Source organism: Antedon mediterranea, chromosome 3 (genome assembly GCF_964355755.1).
Source record: "Antedon mediterranea chromosome 3, ecAntMedi1.1, whole genome shotgun sequence".
Taxonomy (NCBI): Eukaryota; Metazoa; Echinodermata; class Crinoidea; order Comatulida; family Antedonidae; genus Antedon; species Antedon mediterranea.
Window position 1 is genome coordinate 84,187 of NC_092672.1, and position 16,932 is coordinate 101,118.

The following is a 16,932-nucleotide window of genomic DNA, read 5'->3' on the forward strand; positions in this document are numbered from 1 at the left end:
TTTCCTGCCAGATGTATTGTTATTTGTAGGGCCTATATGTTATTTCTTATTTATTCCCTGATGTATTGTTATTTGTAGGGCCTAGATATGTTATTTCTTATTTATTCCCTGATGTATTGTTATTTGTAGGGCCTTTATGTTATTTCTTATTTATTCCCATGATGTATTGTTATTTGTAGGGCCTATATGTTATTTCTTATTTATTCCCTGATGTATTGTTATTTGTAGGGCCTATATGTTATTTCTTATTTATTCCCTGATGTATTGTTATTTGTAGGGCCTATATGTTATTTCTTATTTATTCCCTGATGTATTGTTATTTGTAGGGCCTAGATATGTTATTTCTTATTTATTCCCTGATGTATTGTTATTTGTAGGGCCTTTATGTTATTTCTTATTTATTCCCTGATGTATTGTTATTTGTAGGGCCTAGATATGTTATTTCTTATTTATTCCCTGATGTATTGTTATTTGTAGGGCCTTTATGTTATTTCTTATTTATTCCCTGATGTATTGTTATTTGTAGGGCCTTTATGTTATTTCTTATTTATTCCCATGATGTATTGTTATTTGTAGGGCCTATATGTTATTTCTTATTTATTCCCAGATGTATTGTTATTTGTAGGGCCTTTATGTTATTTCTTATTTATTCCCTGATGTATTGTTATTTGTAGGGCCTATATGTTATTTCTTATTTATTCCCTGATGTATTGTTATTTGTAGGGCCTATATGTTATTTCTTATTTATTCCCTGATGTATTGTTATTTGTAGGGCCTATATGTTATTTCTTATTTATTCCATTATTGTCTAAATCAAAAGGAAGTAAATAAATATTATTTTGAATTGAAAAAAATAATGCTGCACGTCCACATCTTACAGTGGTTTTTTTTCCTATAAATATTTTAATGTGTCTGTAGACCTACTTCTTCGTCAAACCATGTTTCAACTACGCGTCAGGATTTGTAGCCGGCCACATCAATTTGAAATCCTGTTTTTTGCTTTTGTGGGTTTGTTTGCCTATTATCTGTAGTGCAATCCGTATTATTTCTTCTTTTCATTTGTTTGGGTTCTGTTTTTTTTTACTTCAAACAAAACTATTTTTATTAGTATTATGTTTTTTTTTATTTGTATGTACATTATTATTAATAATATTTGGTAAGCTTTCTCCTTGGTAAATGGGTTGTTAATACCATCAAATTCTGTAATTTCCCTCAATGTTTTGCTATAAATGACTTTATCTGGTACATAAGTAGCCTATGTTGTGCAGGAATCATTGTTTTAAAAGTTAGCTTGGCTTAGGTAATAGTATTGAAACTCTTTCCATTCTAAAGGTTTGTTTCTCCGTTTTGCTTCAATTTTTCGTTTTTCTTTATAAAGGCTTTCCATTCTTCTCGGTTTTTTTTTTGTCTGTTTCCTTGAAATGTAGATGTTCAAAAAGGGTCGAAGGTCCTTCATTAATCTAGCTTTTTTTTTTGTAGATTTTTCTCAAAGATTACTTTTATTAGTCTCGATTTCCCTTCTCGTTTCATTTTCCTAGCCTATTATCGGTGCAGTGATTTCATCATCTCACGTTTAACTGTTCAATATTGTGTTGGCTTGTGTTGTACTGTTTCCTAACTTTACTGTTAGGCACATGATATTTTTTTTTTCTCCTATCCCGTACTGTCTATATCCATGTAATCTGTAATTTGTTTCTTTCATCCACATTGGTTTCTTCTGGTAAGTTAAATATGTATTTTTTTTACATATCATCTAGTTTAGTGCTGTTTGTTTCGTGCACTGCTCCAACCCCCCTCGACCCCACCCCACCCCACGCACAAACCAATTCCCGCCCACCACCACGCCCCCCCCCCCCCCATCCATGCCGCGTAGTGTTTTGTCAACAACGTGTTCCAATTTTGCGCGTGAACATTGTGCGTTCCCCCTAGTAACTCTACAACACAAAAGCACAAGTTTTCAATTGTTATGAAAGATAGCTGCGCATTTTTGTCATTTTTTCGTTAAAATACACTGCTTCTACTTTTTTTTAGATGAGATATCTATTTCAAACACTTTTCATTAGCTTGTTTCCAAAAACAGGTAGGCCTACGGAATAATTTGTGTTGGTTTGGATTTTTATTCACTATCTATACTATCTATCTAAACTAGCCTAGGCCAGTGTTTGGGCCCACCACCAGACACTGATTTCATGCATATCATCAAAAAACTTATATAAGTTCTTTGATATCATGGTTTTTTTTTTTATTACAGTGTTATTATTTTTCTAACCTAATAGTTATGTACAGTAACCGGTAGACCTGCTTAACAGAACAAACTCTTTAACAACTGGGTTATTTTCAGATTTAATTTTTTAGAAATGAATTAGGCCTAGTATTATACTGTTACTTTGAGGGGCTTTTATAAATATCTATAGTATCGTTGTAAGAGCCTTTATTTTTTTGATGTAGCATCTTTTCAATTCTTAGTCGCTCTAGGTGTGCATTGCTTAATTCTTACGTTGTTATCTATTAGCCTCTGGATGGGTATCGGAATGGACAATGGGGCCACCTTGTGATGACCACCAAATTGGTGGCTATTGGGGACAGCGTTGCGATGGGTTTAAACTTGAAGGTTAGTGCATACATTATTTCAAAATGATTGCCACTTTTAAATGGTCATTTGCATACGGTATTGCAAAAAAGACGCCTTTAAGCATGGAATAATTTATTTTTATATAAAAATAATGTATTTATGTATTGTTAGCGCATTACATAAAACATCTCAACAATTTAAATCAAAATTTAAAGACTTCCTATTATGTGGACCTTGCTTGCCCAATGTTAGGTTACGTCAATATATCATGTTACGTTAAAATGGATTATATTTTAATACACATACATTTGGTTTGAACAATTTTACACTGCACTTTTGTTTTAGATGATCGTGACGATCCTGAAGTTTTATTTGGTGCTTGGATAACATGCTTCCTAATCCTAAGTTTGCTTCTAATAATCCTGGTCAAGAATGCATACGCTATAAGTCAGAGTGTGACGTCAGCATTGTCAACGCAACCGTCAGGTGTTTGGACAAGAACTACACAATCCAATCGGCTACAACGCATATAGGACTTTCTTTTAATTTAAAAACAGTAGGCCTAGGGCTATGCTGCAAAACGGAAATAAATTTATAATTTAATGACTTATGTCATATTATGTTGAGACCGACTTACTTTAAAAATCTCTAACATTTAAGCCTATTTGATATCAGAATCATGAAATAATTGATTCAAATTATTGTCACTTTTGATCATCATAAACTTTCAAATACAGCCAATGGTACAACAACAATCACAAAATCAGCTTTGGAATTATTGAAATTATTGGTATTTTATGTAATGTGATTTTACATAATGTTTGCCGAAATTAATAAAATACATACAGTACTTGTCCTGTTCACAAGCATTGTGCACGGACTGACCGGCCGGCCGCACAGTGGGCCAGAATCAATTCAAAGTGTGCCAAAAGCCCAAAATGGTAAATGTGGCATTCCAAACTTTTTAATATTGGATTAAGAAGAAGACATCTTAAATTATATAAATCCACTAATAATTTAAATTTTTGTAAATTTTAATAGTGTCTTGTAACCATGGAAACTTGAAGAAACCATGGCATTTCACTTAACATGAGCAAAAACAACAGTTTTGATAAATTCACTGTTATTTTTTCTAGAAAAAAGCAATGGATTTGATACTGCATGAAATTGTTGTCTGTTATTAATAATATTAGGCAGTAAAATAACATTTTCGATTATTGCTTTATTGTAGGGTTAAAAGTCACAAAATATAGCCCAAAAATACCAAAAAATCGTATTTTTAAAGTAAAACCACTAAAGTAGTTTGGATTCGCGTCGATTTGCGCGCTAATTTTTACATTAATATTTTGAGCAAAGCTTGCGACATTGCATATAGGAAGCTATTTAAATGTCCCGTTTTAAAATAAATGTATAATGCATTTCCATTGACACATTGATGTACCACAATCGCACTAACTTCACGAAGAGAAAACGTTTCCACGACGCGTCTGTATTGGAAAAGAGAATGCTACCAGTGTGAGAATAAGCATTCATAAATGTAGGTACAGGTAACATGGCCTCCATATCAAAATACAACCTTTAAAGCTGTCCATTCGGCTGGTTTAATTACCAACATTGAACTAGCCTGCAATGTATGTTTACGTGAATTGCGTTTACATTACAATGTAAGGAATGCCGAGAACATATCAAAAGAACTTTTGGAGTATACTACTAAAACTATCAAACCATTTCTTTATTATTTACGAAGAATATGGTACAAGTATGGCCATCACAAGGTTCATTTCATCAGCTATTATTAGTCAGAGAACCAAAAGAACTGCTCTATGCTGCTTCTCAAGGCGTCTATAAGCAAAATTCACATTTAAAATATGTGCTGAAGTTTGCAATGGTAACACCATTAAGACCAGCTAAAATAAGAAAGCTTTGTCACTTTTAGCTAGTTGAAACTGATATGACAAAACAGTCATACCAAACAGGTTTGTGGAACGTGAGGGAAGCTAAGCATAGATGCTACGCAAATAATATAACGGTTAAAGAAGATTCGTCAAGAGTACCCCTTCAAAGCTTGCTGGACCAAACTGCACTTCAAATTGTTCAGTAAAAAAAAGAAGAAATTACAGAAGTAGTTGAACATAAAGATACTTCCTCGTGATTTTGCCGATCTTTACACCTGCAATTCAATATATTATTTGATATTAATTAACTATGAACTGGCTGCAGATGAAAACAGAAAAGACAACATCTAAATACACTACAATTTACAATTCACCATAGTTGACCAAAAGGTCGTGAATGCTTTGACTGAAACCAAGTATTCAATGCGATGTTATATATATGTGGAGCTACTCCAAAACAGTTTAATGATTTGGATAAACTCCCATCGTCAAGTGAAGAAGCCTACAGCTATGGCTCTCGCCACTATGGAGTAGGTGCTTCGAAATGCTAATTCATATTGGTACAGAATGCCAGTAAAAAAAGGGGCGTATTTCGTCTGATAGTGAAAAAGACATCGTTGCCGATATGAAGAAAAGAAATACACGATCGGTTTAAAGAAGATATAGGAGTGAAAGTAGATGAACTTACAACAATGTTCAGGAAAACAATGGCAACATAGCTTGCAGAGCTAGCTTTCCAGGAAAAAGAGACTTTCGCTGAAATTTGCGGGTTTGGATGTCAATCTAATACGTGTTTAGACCCTTTACAATTTAGGGACTACTGCCGAAAAACAGCAGAGTTATATATACAACTCTATCCATGGTATAAAATGCCAGTGAGTGTACATGTTCTCCTAGTTCATGGTTCATCAATTATTTCGAGTTCTGTATTACTGATAGGTATGATGAGCGAAGAGGCTATCGACGAAAACATGCAATGAAAACAAACAACAACATAAGTGATGTATTTCAGTCATTTAAACCCTTATTTGTAACATACAATAAAAACCTATTTCAATATTAATATTATTCACACAATCAGAAAACAGTATTTGTAATGACATCATACTGAACAATAAAAAGATGGTTTCATTGAACTCTGTGGATCTTTAAATAATTTAAGTACGTTTCAAGCATGGATGCAATTTAATCACACATGATATTGTAATGAGAATTAAAGTCATCTAATCAAAAATTATTATTTTATGACGTCTAATATATTAAGAAAATGTTTCAGTTGGATTTATTGGGTGTAATAGAAACCCTTACACTTTCAATAATGAATGTAATATCAATCGACATAAGAATCACAAGCACATTCGCCTCAACCAATCAGAAAACACCATTTGTATTACGTCATACCTATTTAAAAATACTTCTATTAAATTCTACGGGTACGTCTGAAAACCCTTTAGATCCTTTAAAAGTTAAGGTAATCAGTATTTATTTATGCGTATAGACTTTTGGCACACTTTGAACCAATTCTGGCCCACTGTGGGCCGCCACGCCGAAGATGTTAACGTCGATAATCAAACATGAGAATGAGAATGTGGTTTAGTTAGTAACAATTTATTTATTCATTTTCTTTTGTAAACATCAAAGTTGGAATGCATGATGTATATTTACAATTATAAAAAAATTAAAATAAATTTAATTGAAAAACTATATTATATTCTACTACTAAAACATATAATCATGAACATCAATCGGATTATTACTATTATTATTAGTGTTATTGTTATTATTATTATTATTATTTATTACAAGTTGAAGTTGATATTCGTTTTTTCGCACAACAATTATTGTTAGTAATAAAGTCGATTGGATAATAGGAATTAAACAAAGAATGGAGAGTGTTCTGCATCAATCTTAGCTACTTTTAATTTACTGTAATAAATGTATTATTAACTATGTATTGATTTCATATGCAACAGGAGTATATGCTAACATGTAGGCCTATAAGTACGTCTGTGTTGGAGATAATCTGTACAAGTGACTTGTTTATAGATTGGTATCTTCAACCCGTATTACGTATGCATTGTGATTGTGACAATAGTACAATTTATTGTGATTTATTTTGCCGCTGGCCGCCAGTAAGTACAAAATAGTGTGCTTTCTTGTCCATTAGTTCTTGATGTGATCCGGCCTCAATAATCCGACCATCTTCAACTACCGCTATTTTATCTGCATTTTGAATAGTTGATAGACGATGTGCAATTACAATGCAGGTGCGACCATCCATAGCACGATCTAACGCTGTTTGGACAATCTATAATTTAAACAAACGTTGTTTACGCAAAAGAGAACTGGGCTTAGGCTTACTAATAAATAAATTATTTACTAAACATTAGTAAACTCACCATATGTACATTTTGTTATATGCATCATATTGTTAAAACTCACTCTCATAAAGCTACTATATTGTTATTTTTATGCCCACCATTCATTCGTTCGTTAATTCATCCATTCATTCACTCCGGTGTCAAATAATACAAACAAGCAGAAAATGCTGAAAACTTTATGTAAGTAGGCCTACCTTTTCACTCTCACTGTCTAAGGCTGAAGTTGCTTCGTCAAGTAGAAGTATTCTGGGATTTCGAGCAAGTGCTCTTGCAATTGCGACCCGTTGTTTCTGTCCACCAGATAGTTGAGTACCCTTTTCTCCTACAGGTGTTTCATAGCCCTGCATATATAACACATTATAATTTGTAGTAACACACAATGCACTGTATAAAATATCAAGTGTTTTCTTTGTATAATTAATAAACTGTTTTACCTGCGGTAATGAAACAATAAAGTCATGGATGTTAGCCATCTTGGCAAACTCTTCAACTTCCGGCACCGTTAGAGGTGTTTCAACAGAATACTCAATATTCTCCTTGATAGTTTTATCAAACAAAATAGGTTCCTGGCTTACTATGCTCATCTGAGATCTTAACCACTTTATGTTATATGCTTTTGTTTCGTCGCCATCTAGCATCTGAAAGAAAATAGTTAATAAAAACATTATAAAGCTCTGTCTACACTATTAAATTAGTTTGACCAAAAGTTTAGACAAGGCTTAATGAAGAATTATGAAAATACTACCATTGCCTGATGATTGTTGTGTCAATTAAAATAAACTGCAGGCATATGTCTAAGTTCTTCTACTAAAAACAATTTGTTTTGACATAACAAACTTACAACTTTTCCTTCAGATTGATCATAAAAACGCTCTAATATGGAAACAAGTGTGCTCTTTCCGCATCCACTTTCACCAACGAGGGCAACGGTACATCCCGGCTCAATAGTCAGATCTAAGCCTTTCAATATCTTCATATCTGGCCTTGACGGATATGTAAAATGTATAGACTCATACTTAATTTTCCCCTGCATTTCACCCTGAAGTAAGAGTTATATGGAAACAGTTAAAAGCCTAGATTCTAGTATTCATGGGCGCTACGTGTCACAAATATTAATAATTAAAATTTATACATACTAATTATTATTTAATACTATTATGTGCTTGATTTTTTTAAATACTATATTGTTTTGAATCAATTGAATTTTTATTAAACTTAAAAATTATTTACAAACATAATTTTAGGAACATTTAGGGAAAATGATGATAAATGATGATTACCGGATTTGGTTTTAAACCTCCAGTTGAATAGCTGTCTATAGCAGGTACTGTATTGAATAGTTTGATTAGAAGAGCTGTCGAATATTTAGCTTTTGTGTAATCTGGAATGAACGCAGACGACTGTCCGAGCGAAATACCAGCAAACGATATACCAAAGAAAACCCTTAAAAAATGACATCCATTGTTAATGGAAAGAAGGTGGAAAAAGTGATTCGAAAACATCTTCAGAGACTCTATGTTCAATAACCGAGAATAACAAGTCAACAGTTCGTTTAAACATTATAAAGTTTGGGATTCTGGAAACTATATAAATACATATCAGGACAAATATACTTACTTGAAAACTTCGTCTGCTTGCATTTCATCTTCCGTTATAAGATAGCCTCCAAAACTGAATGCAGCAGCATATATAAAGAACATAATGCCTTGAGAAAACGCAAATGTTAACCCATAGAGCATGGTATTTCTTTGGCTTGATCTTAAAAAAAACAGTGGTAGGTGTTTAAAAAAAGACAAATAAACTATAAAGGGCAGGAACCTAAAAGCATCATGTCAGATTTCACATTTCGATTCACGTCATCTCAATCGGTCTTCTCTCTCAACAATGTATAACCCTACGTCTAGAAAGGCGTTGAAGGAGGAATGAATCAGAAATGTCTAAAGGGACCGAAGCTTCTAATATATATAATTTTAGGTTAGTCACTTACGTGTAAGGTGCCTGTAACTGTTGGCAGTATTTACTGTAGAACCTTTCTTCTAGCGTCAAAGAGGCCACCGTACGCATGTTTTCAATCGATTCACTGGCGGTCTATTAAAATAGTTATAGTAAAGTCACCAACATGGCGTAATAACGAGATGTTTACGTTAGATTACCGTATTTGGACTTGATGCTAGTAAATCGGTATCATAAGATATTTTTTTCGAAAAAGTTCTGCAATTCAGTTCAGTTCACTCTGGTCGAAGCTTCTACAAATTGGTTCATTTAGGCCTAATTTAAAACTGTTATTATCCCGTAAGTAATAGTAATGAAAATCTTTCGCATCTGCATTAATAATATAATAATTTGAAAGCAACGTTTTTATTTCTAATGGTCTCACCCTAACCCCAATTGCAAACGATTTAACTAAAACATGTATTCAATTAGCTTTAAATGAACCAAAAAACATAAAACAACTTAGGCCCTACTATTTTAAATATAAACCTACTTTTCCAGCATCTTCAAGAAGTTCAGCATCTTTCTTTTGACTTCCGGAGACAGCTTTCATCTGAAGAACTCCTGCTAGAGCCAAGAACGGCATACAGCCAAACATGACCAATGCTAATTTCCAACCGTAGTAAAATGCAATAAAAATCGCGGCTACCATGGTAACTACTGACTGCAAAATGGCCCCTATACGAATACCAGTCGCCTATAGTAAATTAGGATTTTAGAGATAAAACGGACAATAGTTAGACATTTAGCACTTATTCACTTACGCGACTCACCACAATGGAATAAATCATGTAGTGATGTATACTGTACTCGCATTTTCCGTTAATACGTACCCCTTTTACGTTAGAAGCATCAGTGGCCAGTCGAGTAGTCAATGCGCCAGTGCTATGATGACTATCATCGTACCATGCCATATCCTACAAAATAAAGGTAATATACTGTCTTGAAGAATCGTAATTCTATATAATTGCTCGTAGAACCACTCAAATTGTTGTCTTTTTATTGTTATTTTACTGGAATTTGTAACTTTACGTAATGTGTTCTTCAGTATTGTAGAAGCTCTCTAAACTTAAACACGTGTCCACGTGCACATTGCCCAAAAGCGTAGGCATAGTCCGTATTTCTATAGATCTTAGTTCTTACTGTGTGGAAATACCTGTCTTAACATGGCTTCAAATGCCTTAGTCCTTAAACGCATAGTGAGATTCTCGCCAGAGATGCTAAACATCCAATTTTGGAAAAAATTGCCTAAACCAGTTACAACACCAAGTACAACGAACATCAACGACCAAAACCTGGCGGCATCTTGCATTTCCTCAAGAGAATCTTCAGAAAACACCTGGCAAACAAAACAATTTTTAACTTACTGATGTAAAGCAAAGAAAACTTATCCACAAATTACGTTCGACATAAGCCTTGTACTATCTTGATTTTTTTATTGTTTTTATACATCACTATTTTTTATTAGGACTAACATTATACATACGTTTATTATTTCGCCGAAGAAGATCGCAAACAATGGAAAAGTTAAACCGAGAACGCATGCAGCCAAACATCCAACGATTATGTAGTTCAATTCAGGTTTGTTCATTCCAAGTATTTGTCCATACTTAATTTCAGGGACTTCCTAAAAATAAACAAGTTAAAACATGACGATGGTGTTTGTGAAGTAATTCTCTATGGCTGCGTACTACTACTGACGTACGGTACTGTATTATAATTGCATCAATAAAAAAGTAGACCATTATAATCAATATTGTATTAAGTTCTATCAGTATACATTGAGTACGTGTATTTTACCTCTTTTTCCTCTTCTTCGTCCTTAGTACTTCCTGCTACTGATTTTGTTCGAGATTTCTGGCGAGATAAGTGGCGTTTTGTAGATGTTTGCCTTGAAAATGACTCTGAATTTTCTAACTTGTCTTCTCTGCCTTCTGTTGTCATCCAATAAGAAAGAAGAACATAACAAGCGTTATTACAACAACAAATTTTAACAACAATTAGTAAAATGTTCTGCACCACATACTACTAACCTTCATGGGCAGCCTTTTCTGCACCATCTATCATTTGTAGAGTCACTAATTGCTTGTAAACGCCATTTAGATCCATAAGTTCGTCATGTGAACCATATTCCATTACTTGTCCATCTCTTAATGCAAAGATTATATCAGCATTTCTAATGGTTGACAGTCGGTGAGCAATTACAAGTACAGTACGCCCTTCTTGTGCCTTATTAGAAAATAAACTAAATCGTAACCTTTTTTTACCATTACAATTACAATACTTCACTAAAACAACAAAGGATTTTCTTGGTTCGTTTCTAATTTACTTCACTTTTTAAAGAAATAAAGTGAAGGAGCCTAACAGAAAGCATAGTTTGCGTAGTTTTTGTAAAGTTTATTTTATTGAAAATTTCAAATTACTTTTACAAACATCCGTACAAACATCCGTTTACAAAAACAAACCTTTTTTCTCTTACTCAATAATAAGATGGTGTGTCATTGTCCATCGTTTATTGATAGGCCTATATATCTGCTTAATTAGAATAATGGTGATACCTTATCTAGTGCCTCCTGGACAATCTTTTCACTTTCACTATCTAAAGCAGATGTTGCCTCATCTAGCAGCAGAACTGTTGGATTACGTACAAGTGCCCGGGCTATAGCAACGCGTTGTTTCTGACCTCCAGATAACTGAGCTCCTCGTTCACCAACCAACGTGTTGTAACCCTAAACATTACATGAATATATTTAATATAATAATAAATATATAATTTAGATAATAGGAGGTATAATATAGGAGAAACGTTTGAGGAAGCCATAACAAACGGGGGATATAGTAATGGATCTAAAAGACACTTAGATTTGTTGATTTATTACAATCATTCGGTTTAAAAATTGACCATAATTATAGAGTAGCTTTTCATTGTGGAAATAAAAGAAAATTAATATGATATTTATAGAAGATTTTACCTTTGGAAGCTTACTGATGAAATTATGTGCATTTGCAGATTTAGCAGCTTGTATGACCTCGTCATCAGTCACATGAAGCCTTCCATACCGTATATTCTCGTCAATACTACAACCAAATAGAATTGGTTCTTGGCTGACGACACCAACATTCTGACGCAACCAGTTGATGTTTAGATCTTTTATTTCAACTCCATCCAGTAGAATCTAATATTACACAAATATGTATTATTATTTCAAATTTCATTGTTTAATGGACTTTAATTAAATAGCTGTGTTTCTGGTTGGTTAATAAATATCATTATTAAAAGATAGTAGCTTACCTGGCCACCAGTGATATCATAGAACCTCTGCAGAAGACTTACGACTGTTGATTTACCACACCCAGACGATCCCACAAGTGCAACTGTCTGTCCACTGGCGATATTTAATGATAACCCATTCAGAACTTGTACGTCGGGTCGTGTTGGATACGTAAACGTTACGTTTTTTAGTTGTATATTCCCTTGTAGAGACTGAGGCCGAAGACCTTCTTTAGAGCTACTATTAATTGATGGTTCCTATTTGAAATGATAATTGTTCCATTATTGTTTACTTTACACAATGTACCTATACAAACTACTTGATTATCAATTAAAACATTAGATAACGGTATAACCTACATTATCAATAATTTCATAAAGAACATAAGCTGCTCCTCTTGCGGTGGCAACAGACGACAAGTGTGGTGTAATGTTTCCAAGCGAAAATGAACCAATCATGACGCAAAAAAAGACAGTCAAAACTTCACCCGGCTCAATTTTGTTTTCGCTTACCATCTTTGGACCGTACCTATAATCAAATGTATAATATGTCTATTGAGTATTTGAGAATGTAAAAGACATAATTTGCTTTCTGTGTGGAAATTACTATTAGCATAAACAAACACACACGTGATCTAATTGCCTTCTACATACGAGGCAATAAATGTGAAAAGAAAATTACCAAAATGCCAGTGCGTAAGAAGAAAACAGGATAAACATAAATAAGCCAATACCAGTTGCTGTTGTTAATCCTTTCTTGATACCAACGTTTTTAGCAGCAACAAGTTCTTTGCTATACCTAAAGACACAAGAAAACCAACTCTACACCTATTTTCTGCTCTTTGTTATTGTTACATAATACATACAAGGTTTAAAGCTATTGTGAGAAGGATGAACTTGCCTCTTTGCCTCTTTCTGCTCACCACCAAATGCCACGACTGTTCGAATACAGGACAGTACTTCCTCTGCCACGCTACCTGCAGCAGCATACACAGTCTGCTCTTTCTTTGAGAACGACGTAATGGTCTAAAAACACGTATCATTTATTATGTATACGTATTGTAATGATGATTACCCTGTTGATTGCGGTGATGATAATAATAAAGTTGACGATGAAAAAGAAATGAAAATAAAATATATAAATGGCTTTATGACGATAACAATTACTAAAACGTGAATTGTTGCAATACATACGATAGCCATGAATGCGCCACATATGGCTAATAAAGGTGTGAACGACATCATCACTAATGTAAGTTCCCAGCTTTTCCAAAATCCAATAGCAAATCCTATAAAGAAACATCACACACTATAAAACTGACACCATAACTTGTGATTTAAAATAATAATCAATCCGCGACAGAAGCTTTTTGGCTCTGTTTGCTTCTATTTGAGCAATAACCGTAATAAAACTTTTAAATCTATAATAATCAGTTCACCCGTTGTTTTCTAGATTCTACATTGGCCTCCTCCTCAAAAACTAGTGGGGACAATATGGCATTATTCTTGAATATAATTTACCTGAAATAAGTTGTGATAAGAATTGGATAACCAAGGCAAACTTATCACCTATGCCTTCCTTCACCCGTTCTAAATCACTGGAGAAAAAAAGAGGAAAATCTTAAGTATTGTTGATCTTCAATTATGAAGACCTCATGCTTTGTGGAAACTTTCAATATTTATTATTAATCCATATAGATATAATAGGGTATGCATGTGTAATTCATGCGTAGAGAGTTCAAGTAGTGAAGTACCGTACTCTGTAGATTCTACACCCTTATAACGTTATGGAGAATTCAGGACTAATAACACAAAACAACAACAATTGGTTGTCTTCTTACTCGGCTAATCGTGTAGTCAACTCTCCGCTTTGATGTTTATCGAACCAGCCTATTTCCTGCCGAAGTATTGCTCGAAAAAATGTTTTTCTTAAAATGTGTGACTGACGCTCACTGGCGGCACTCCAACATGCGGCCTAAAAATAAATTAAAAACTCGTGAAAAAGTATATATTTTGATGGTACCTTATAGGCCTAACACATTTCCATGCCAATGTTTCTAAAAGTTAGGTTTGATTTATTGTTCATATTTATGTATGCAATTAATATTCGGTATAGCAAGACTGCGAATATAAATCTTTTTTTTTTTCCGGGGAATATACGGATGTAAATTTCACCAAATTTGGTAATCTAGTGTACGAAGAAATCGTAACCAGAAAGTGTTGATTTAATGTCTATTACAAACCTGGAGAAAAGAGGCGAAAAAAATTACACAGCCAATATACACATAAATCAGTGAGTACCGCCTGATTTCGTTTTTAAAATCGTCCATTGAGATATTTTTATTCGTCTCTACAAAATCTGTAGTCATTTCACCAAATATGATCATCATGAATGGCCATCCTGCACCATGTACAAAGGCAAAGATCGAACCAATTAGCAATAATAGACCATCAAAGTACGTGGCATATCGGAACTGCAAAATAATAAACATGCAATATTTAGAAACCAGAACAGAATATACAAGATACAACAATTTACACGATAACTTTATTGTCAAATAGTGAGAAAGTAGTAGTAGTCAACGAAAGATTTGAAATTGTCTTTTTTCATGGCAACATAATATAAAAATAGAATAAAATCAGTAAAATGTTAAAACACGAAGTAAAATACACAGAACAATAATATGTACAAAGGATAAATGCAATCAGGCGTTCCCAGGTGTTTTATAATACAACTATTTGTGTTTGTTGTCATTCTATTTAAATATGCATTGTGGGACAAACGACAGTCGGTACCGTGCTGTCCGTAACCTTGATGGTAGGCATACTCTTAGTCGACACCCAGTACGATTAGATACAGAGTGGATGAAGTGTCATCATTCATAATTGCAATTCTTTTCTGTTCCATTCGATTATCATACATTTCCATAACATTAGGCAGATTATTATCTCCATTTATGCATTTCTTAGCTCTTTTTTGACTATGCGTTCAAATTGCTTTTTATTGTATTCATATGTGTTACCATAGTAACAAGTTTTAACTTAACTTAAAAGTTAAACATTAGAACGGCTTTGTAGAAGAGTAAAAGTATTTCTTCATTTACCCTAAAGTTTTTGAGTTTCCTAAGGAAATACAAACGTTGATTGCTTTGCGAATAGTTGCTGCATCTGGTCAATCATGGTTCCTAAATATTTATATTTGTCAACTTGTTAAACAACATACTAAGGCTATAGGACGTATTTCTTTTATTTATATTTGTCAACTTGTTCAACAACATACTAAGGCTATAGGACGTATTTCTTTTATTTATAAGTTTTATTTGTTCATGTTCTCATTTTAAATGCAGTAAGATGCGATAATAGTATTATATCATTAATCAAAAAACCCACAGCAGTTAGTTTTACCCATTTTTACTCAACTTACATACGGTTAAGTATGTTAACACTCACTAGTTCAAAAAAGGCGGCTTTGTTCCTTGGTGGCTCTTCATTTTTCTCTCTATATTGAAAAAAAAACCCCTTTTTAATAAATTAGGTGTGTACGAGACACGTACTATTGTTTACATAGAGCAAATACACCGTCCAACTTAATAGACAAGTTAAATATTAAACTGCTCGTTTTAAGAAGATGACCTTTGGAACTTTACTGTCTGATAACCACTTCTGATATACCTGGATACGCCATTAATTCTAGACCCAAACCAATTTTTGGGCAAATATGTCCGTGCAATGAATGGAATACACGTCTTAAAGGAGCCCTTCTCTGCAATTAAATTTCTCAATGCCTCCTTATAAGCCTATCTTAATCACGGGAATAATCCTCTGTTTTTCTATTGATTTGCAGTCACTAAACAATAATATGCAAGAGCGGCCACTCCGTATCAATAGTATATATTAATTAGATTTAACTTTATATGAAAACAATTGTATTAATAAATACACACACTCCCGGCCAGAACCTCCCTCGCACAACATTACATCATCATTCGTAAACAATGTAGCATCGATATCATAACAAAAAATGCCAAAATACAGGGTATACTCTGGCGAACCATTATCTACGAAGGTACAACACATTAAAACAAACAAATGCATAGAAATTAAATAAATAATTAAGAGAAGACGTATTAAGAGAGACAATTTGCCACCTGAAACCACGTGTCCAGTATGCAGGAATTATAAGAAATAAAAAAAGAAAAGGAGAAATCAACAAAAAATGTGTTTATAGTGATGTTACATGATCTTACCCCTGCTTCTGACCGTCTTTGATTTCCACTTCAATGTCGTCAGATTTCCCATTTGGCAGTTTGTGATGAGCATTTACATCCTCTTTGATTGCTCCATAGTCATAATTTTCCTCTTTCACCATGTTTCCGTTGTCTAGCAACCCCTTCGATTCTGACGCTGTCATGTTGGAAAGAATAATTAACGTTTGCAGCTTTGAAGTTCACGGTGTTTGATCAAAATGGTGATGTGTACCGAATTCACTTAGGATCTATTGCAATTGACCCGACCAATGATGATCCCGTGACTAATGGTTATGATATCATAGCCTATTTTTAGGTATGATAAGCGATTTTACATTTGTGATAGATTTAGTAAGAAAAAAATAAATACTGTTTATCGGATAAGAGAATTCACCAACCGGATGCGGCGGATACAATTATACTACGCTTGAGGGTTGTTGCACTCTTACTTCTAACTCTAACCACCCCACCACACCACACCACACCCCAATCCCCTTCGCCCATCAGCACCTTTCTATTATTAAAAAATAAGATCACTCTCACTGTACTCAAAATGATTAAACCTTTCCTGTTT

General features: G+C 33.7%; 2 protein-coding genes across 2 annotated transcripts; one reads left to right on the forward strand and one right to left on the reverse strand.

The window, feature by feature from the left end:
- The first annotated feature begins 1,962 nt into the window (after window positions 1-1,962).
- On the forward strand, window positions 1,963-3,152 carry LOC140044390 (uncharacterized). The gene is made up of 3 exons (XM_072088871.1): window positions 1,963-2,080; window positions 2,513-2,611; window positions 2,918-3,152. The coding sequence occupies exons 1-3, from the start codon at window positions 2,032-2,034 to the stop codon at window positions 3,103-3,105; spliced, it is 336 nt and encodes a 111-aa protein (XP_071944972.1). The 5' UTR covers window positions 1,963-2,031; the 3' UTR covers window positions 3,106-3,152.
- Window positions 3,153-6,192: 3,040 nt separating this feature from the next.
- Window positions 6,193-16,860, reverse strand: LOC140044389 (ATP-dependent translocase ABCB1-like). The gene is made up of 25 exons (XM_072088870.1): window positions 16,359-16,860; window positions 15,562-15,610; window positions 14,355-14,585; window positions 13,953-14,086; window positions 13,633-13,709; window positions 13,306-13,400; window positions 13,013-13,137; window positions 12,794-12,910; window positions 12,472-12,640; window positions 12,133-12,369; window positions 11,813-12,016; window positions 11,399-11,569; window positions 10,874-11,069; window positions 10,641-10,774; window positions 10,327-10,467; window positions 9,997-10,179; window positions 9,674-9,757; window positions 9,334-9,537; window positions 8,836-8,936; window positions 8,466-8,606; window positions 8,129-8,291; window positions 7,690-7,887; window positions 7,283-7,486; window positions 7,043-7,189; window positions 6,193-6,775 (listed from the first exon to the last, which is right to left on the reverse strand). The coding sequence occupies exons 1-25, from the start codon at window positions 16,520-16,522 to the stop codon at window positions 6,569-6,571; spliced, it is 3,876 nt and encodes a 1,291-aa protein (XP_071944971.1). The 5' UTR covers window positions 16,523-16,860; the 3' UTR covers window positions 6,193-6,568.
- Window positions 16,861-16,932: the final 72 nt, after the last annotated feature.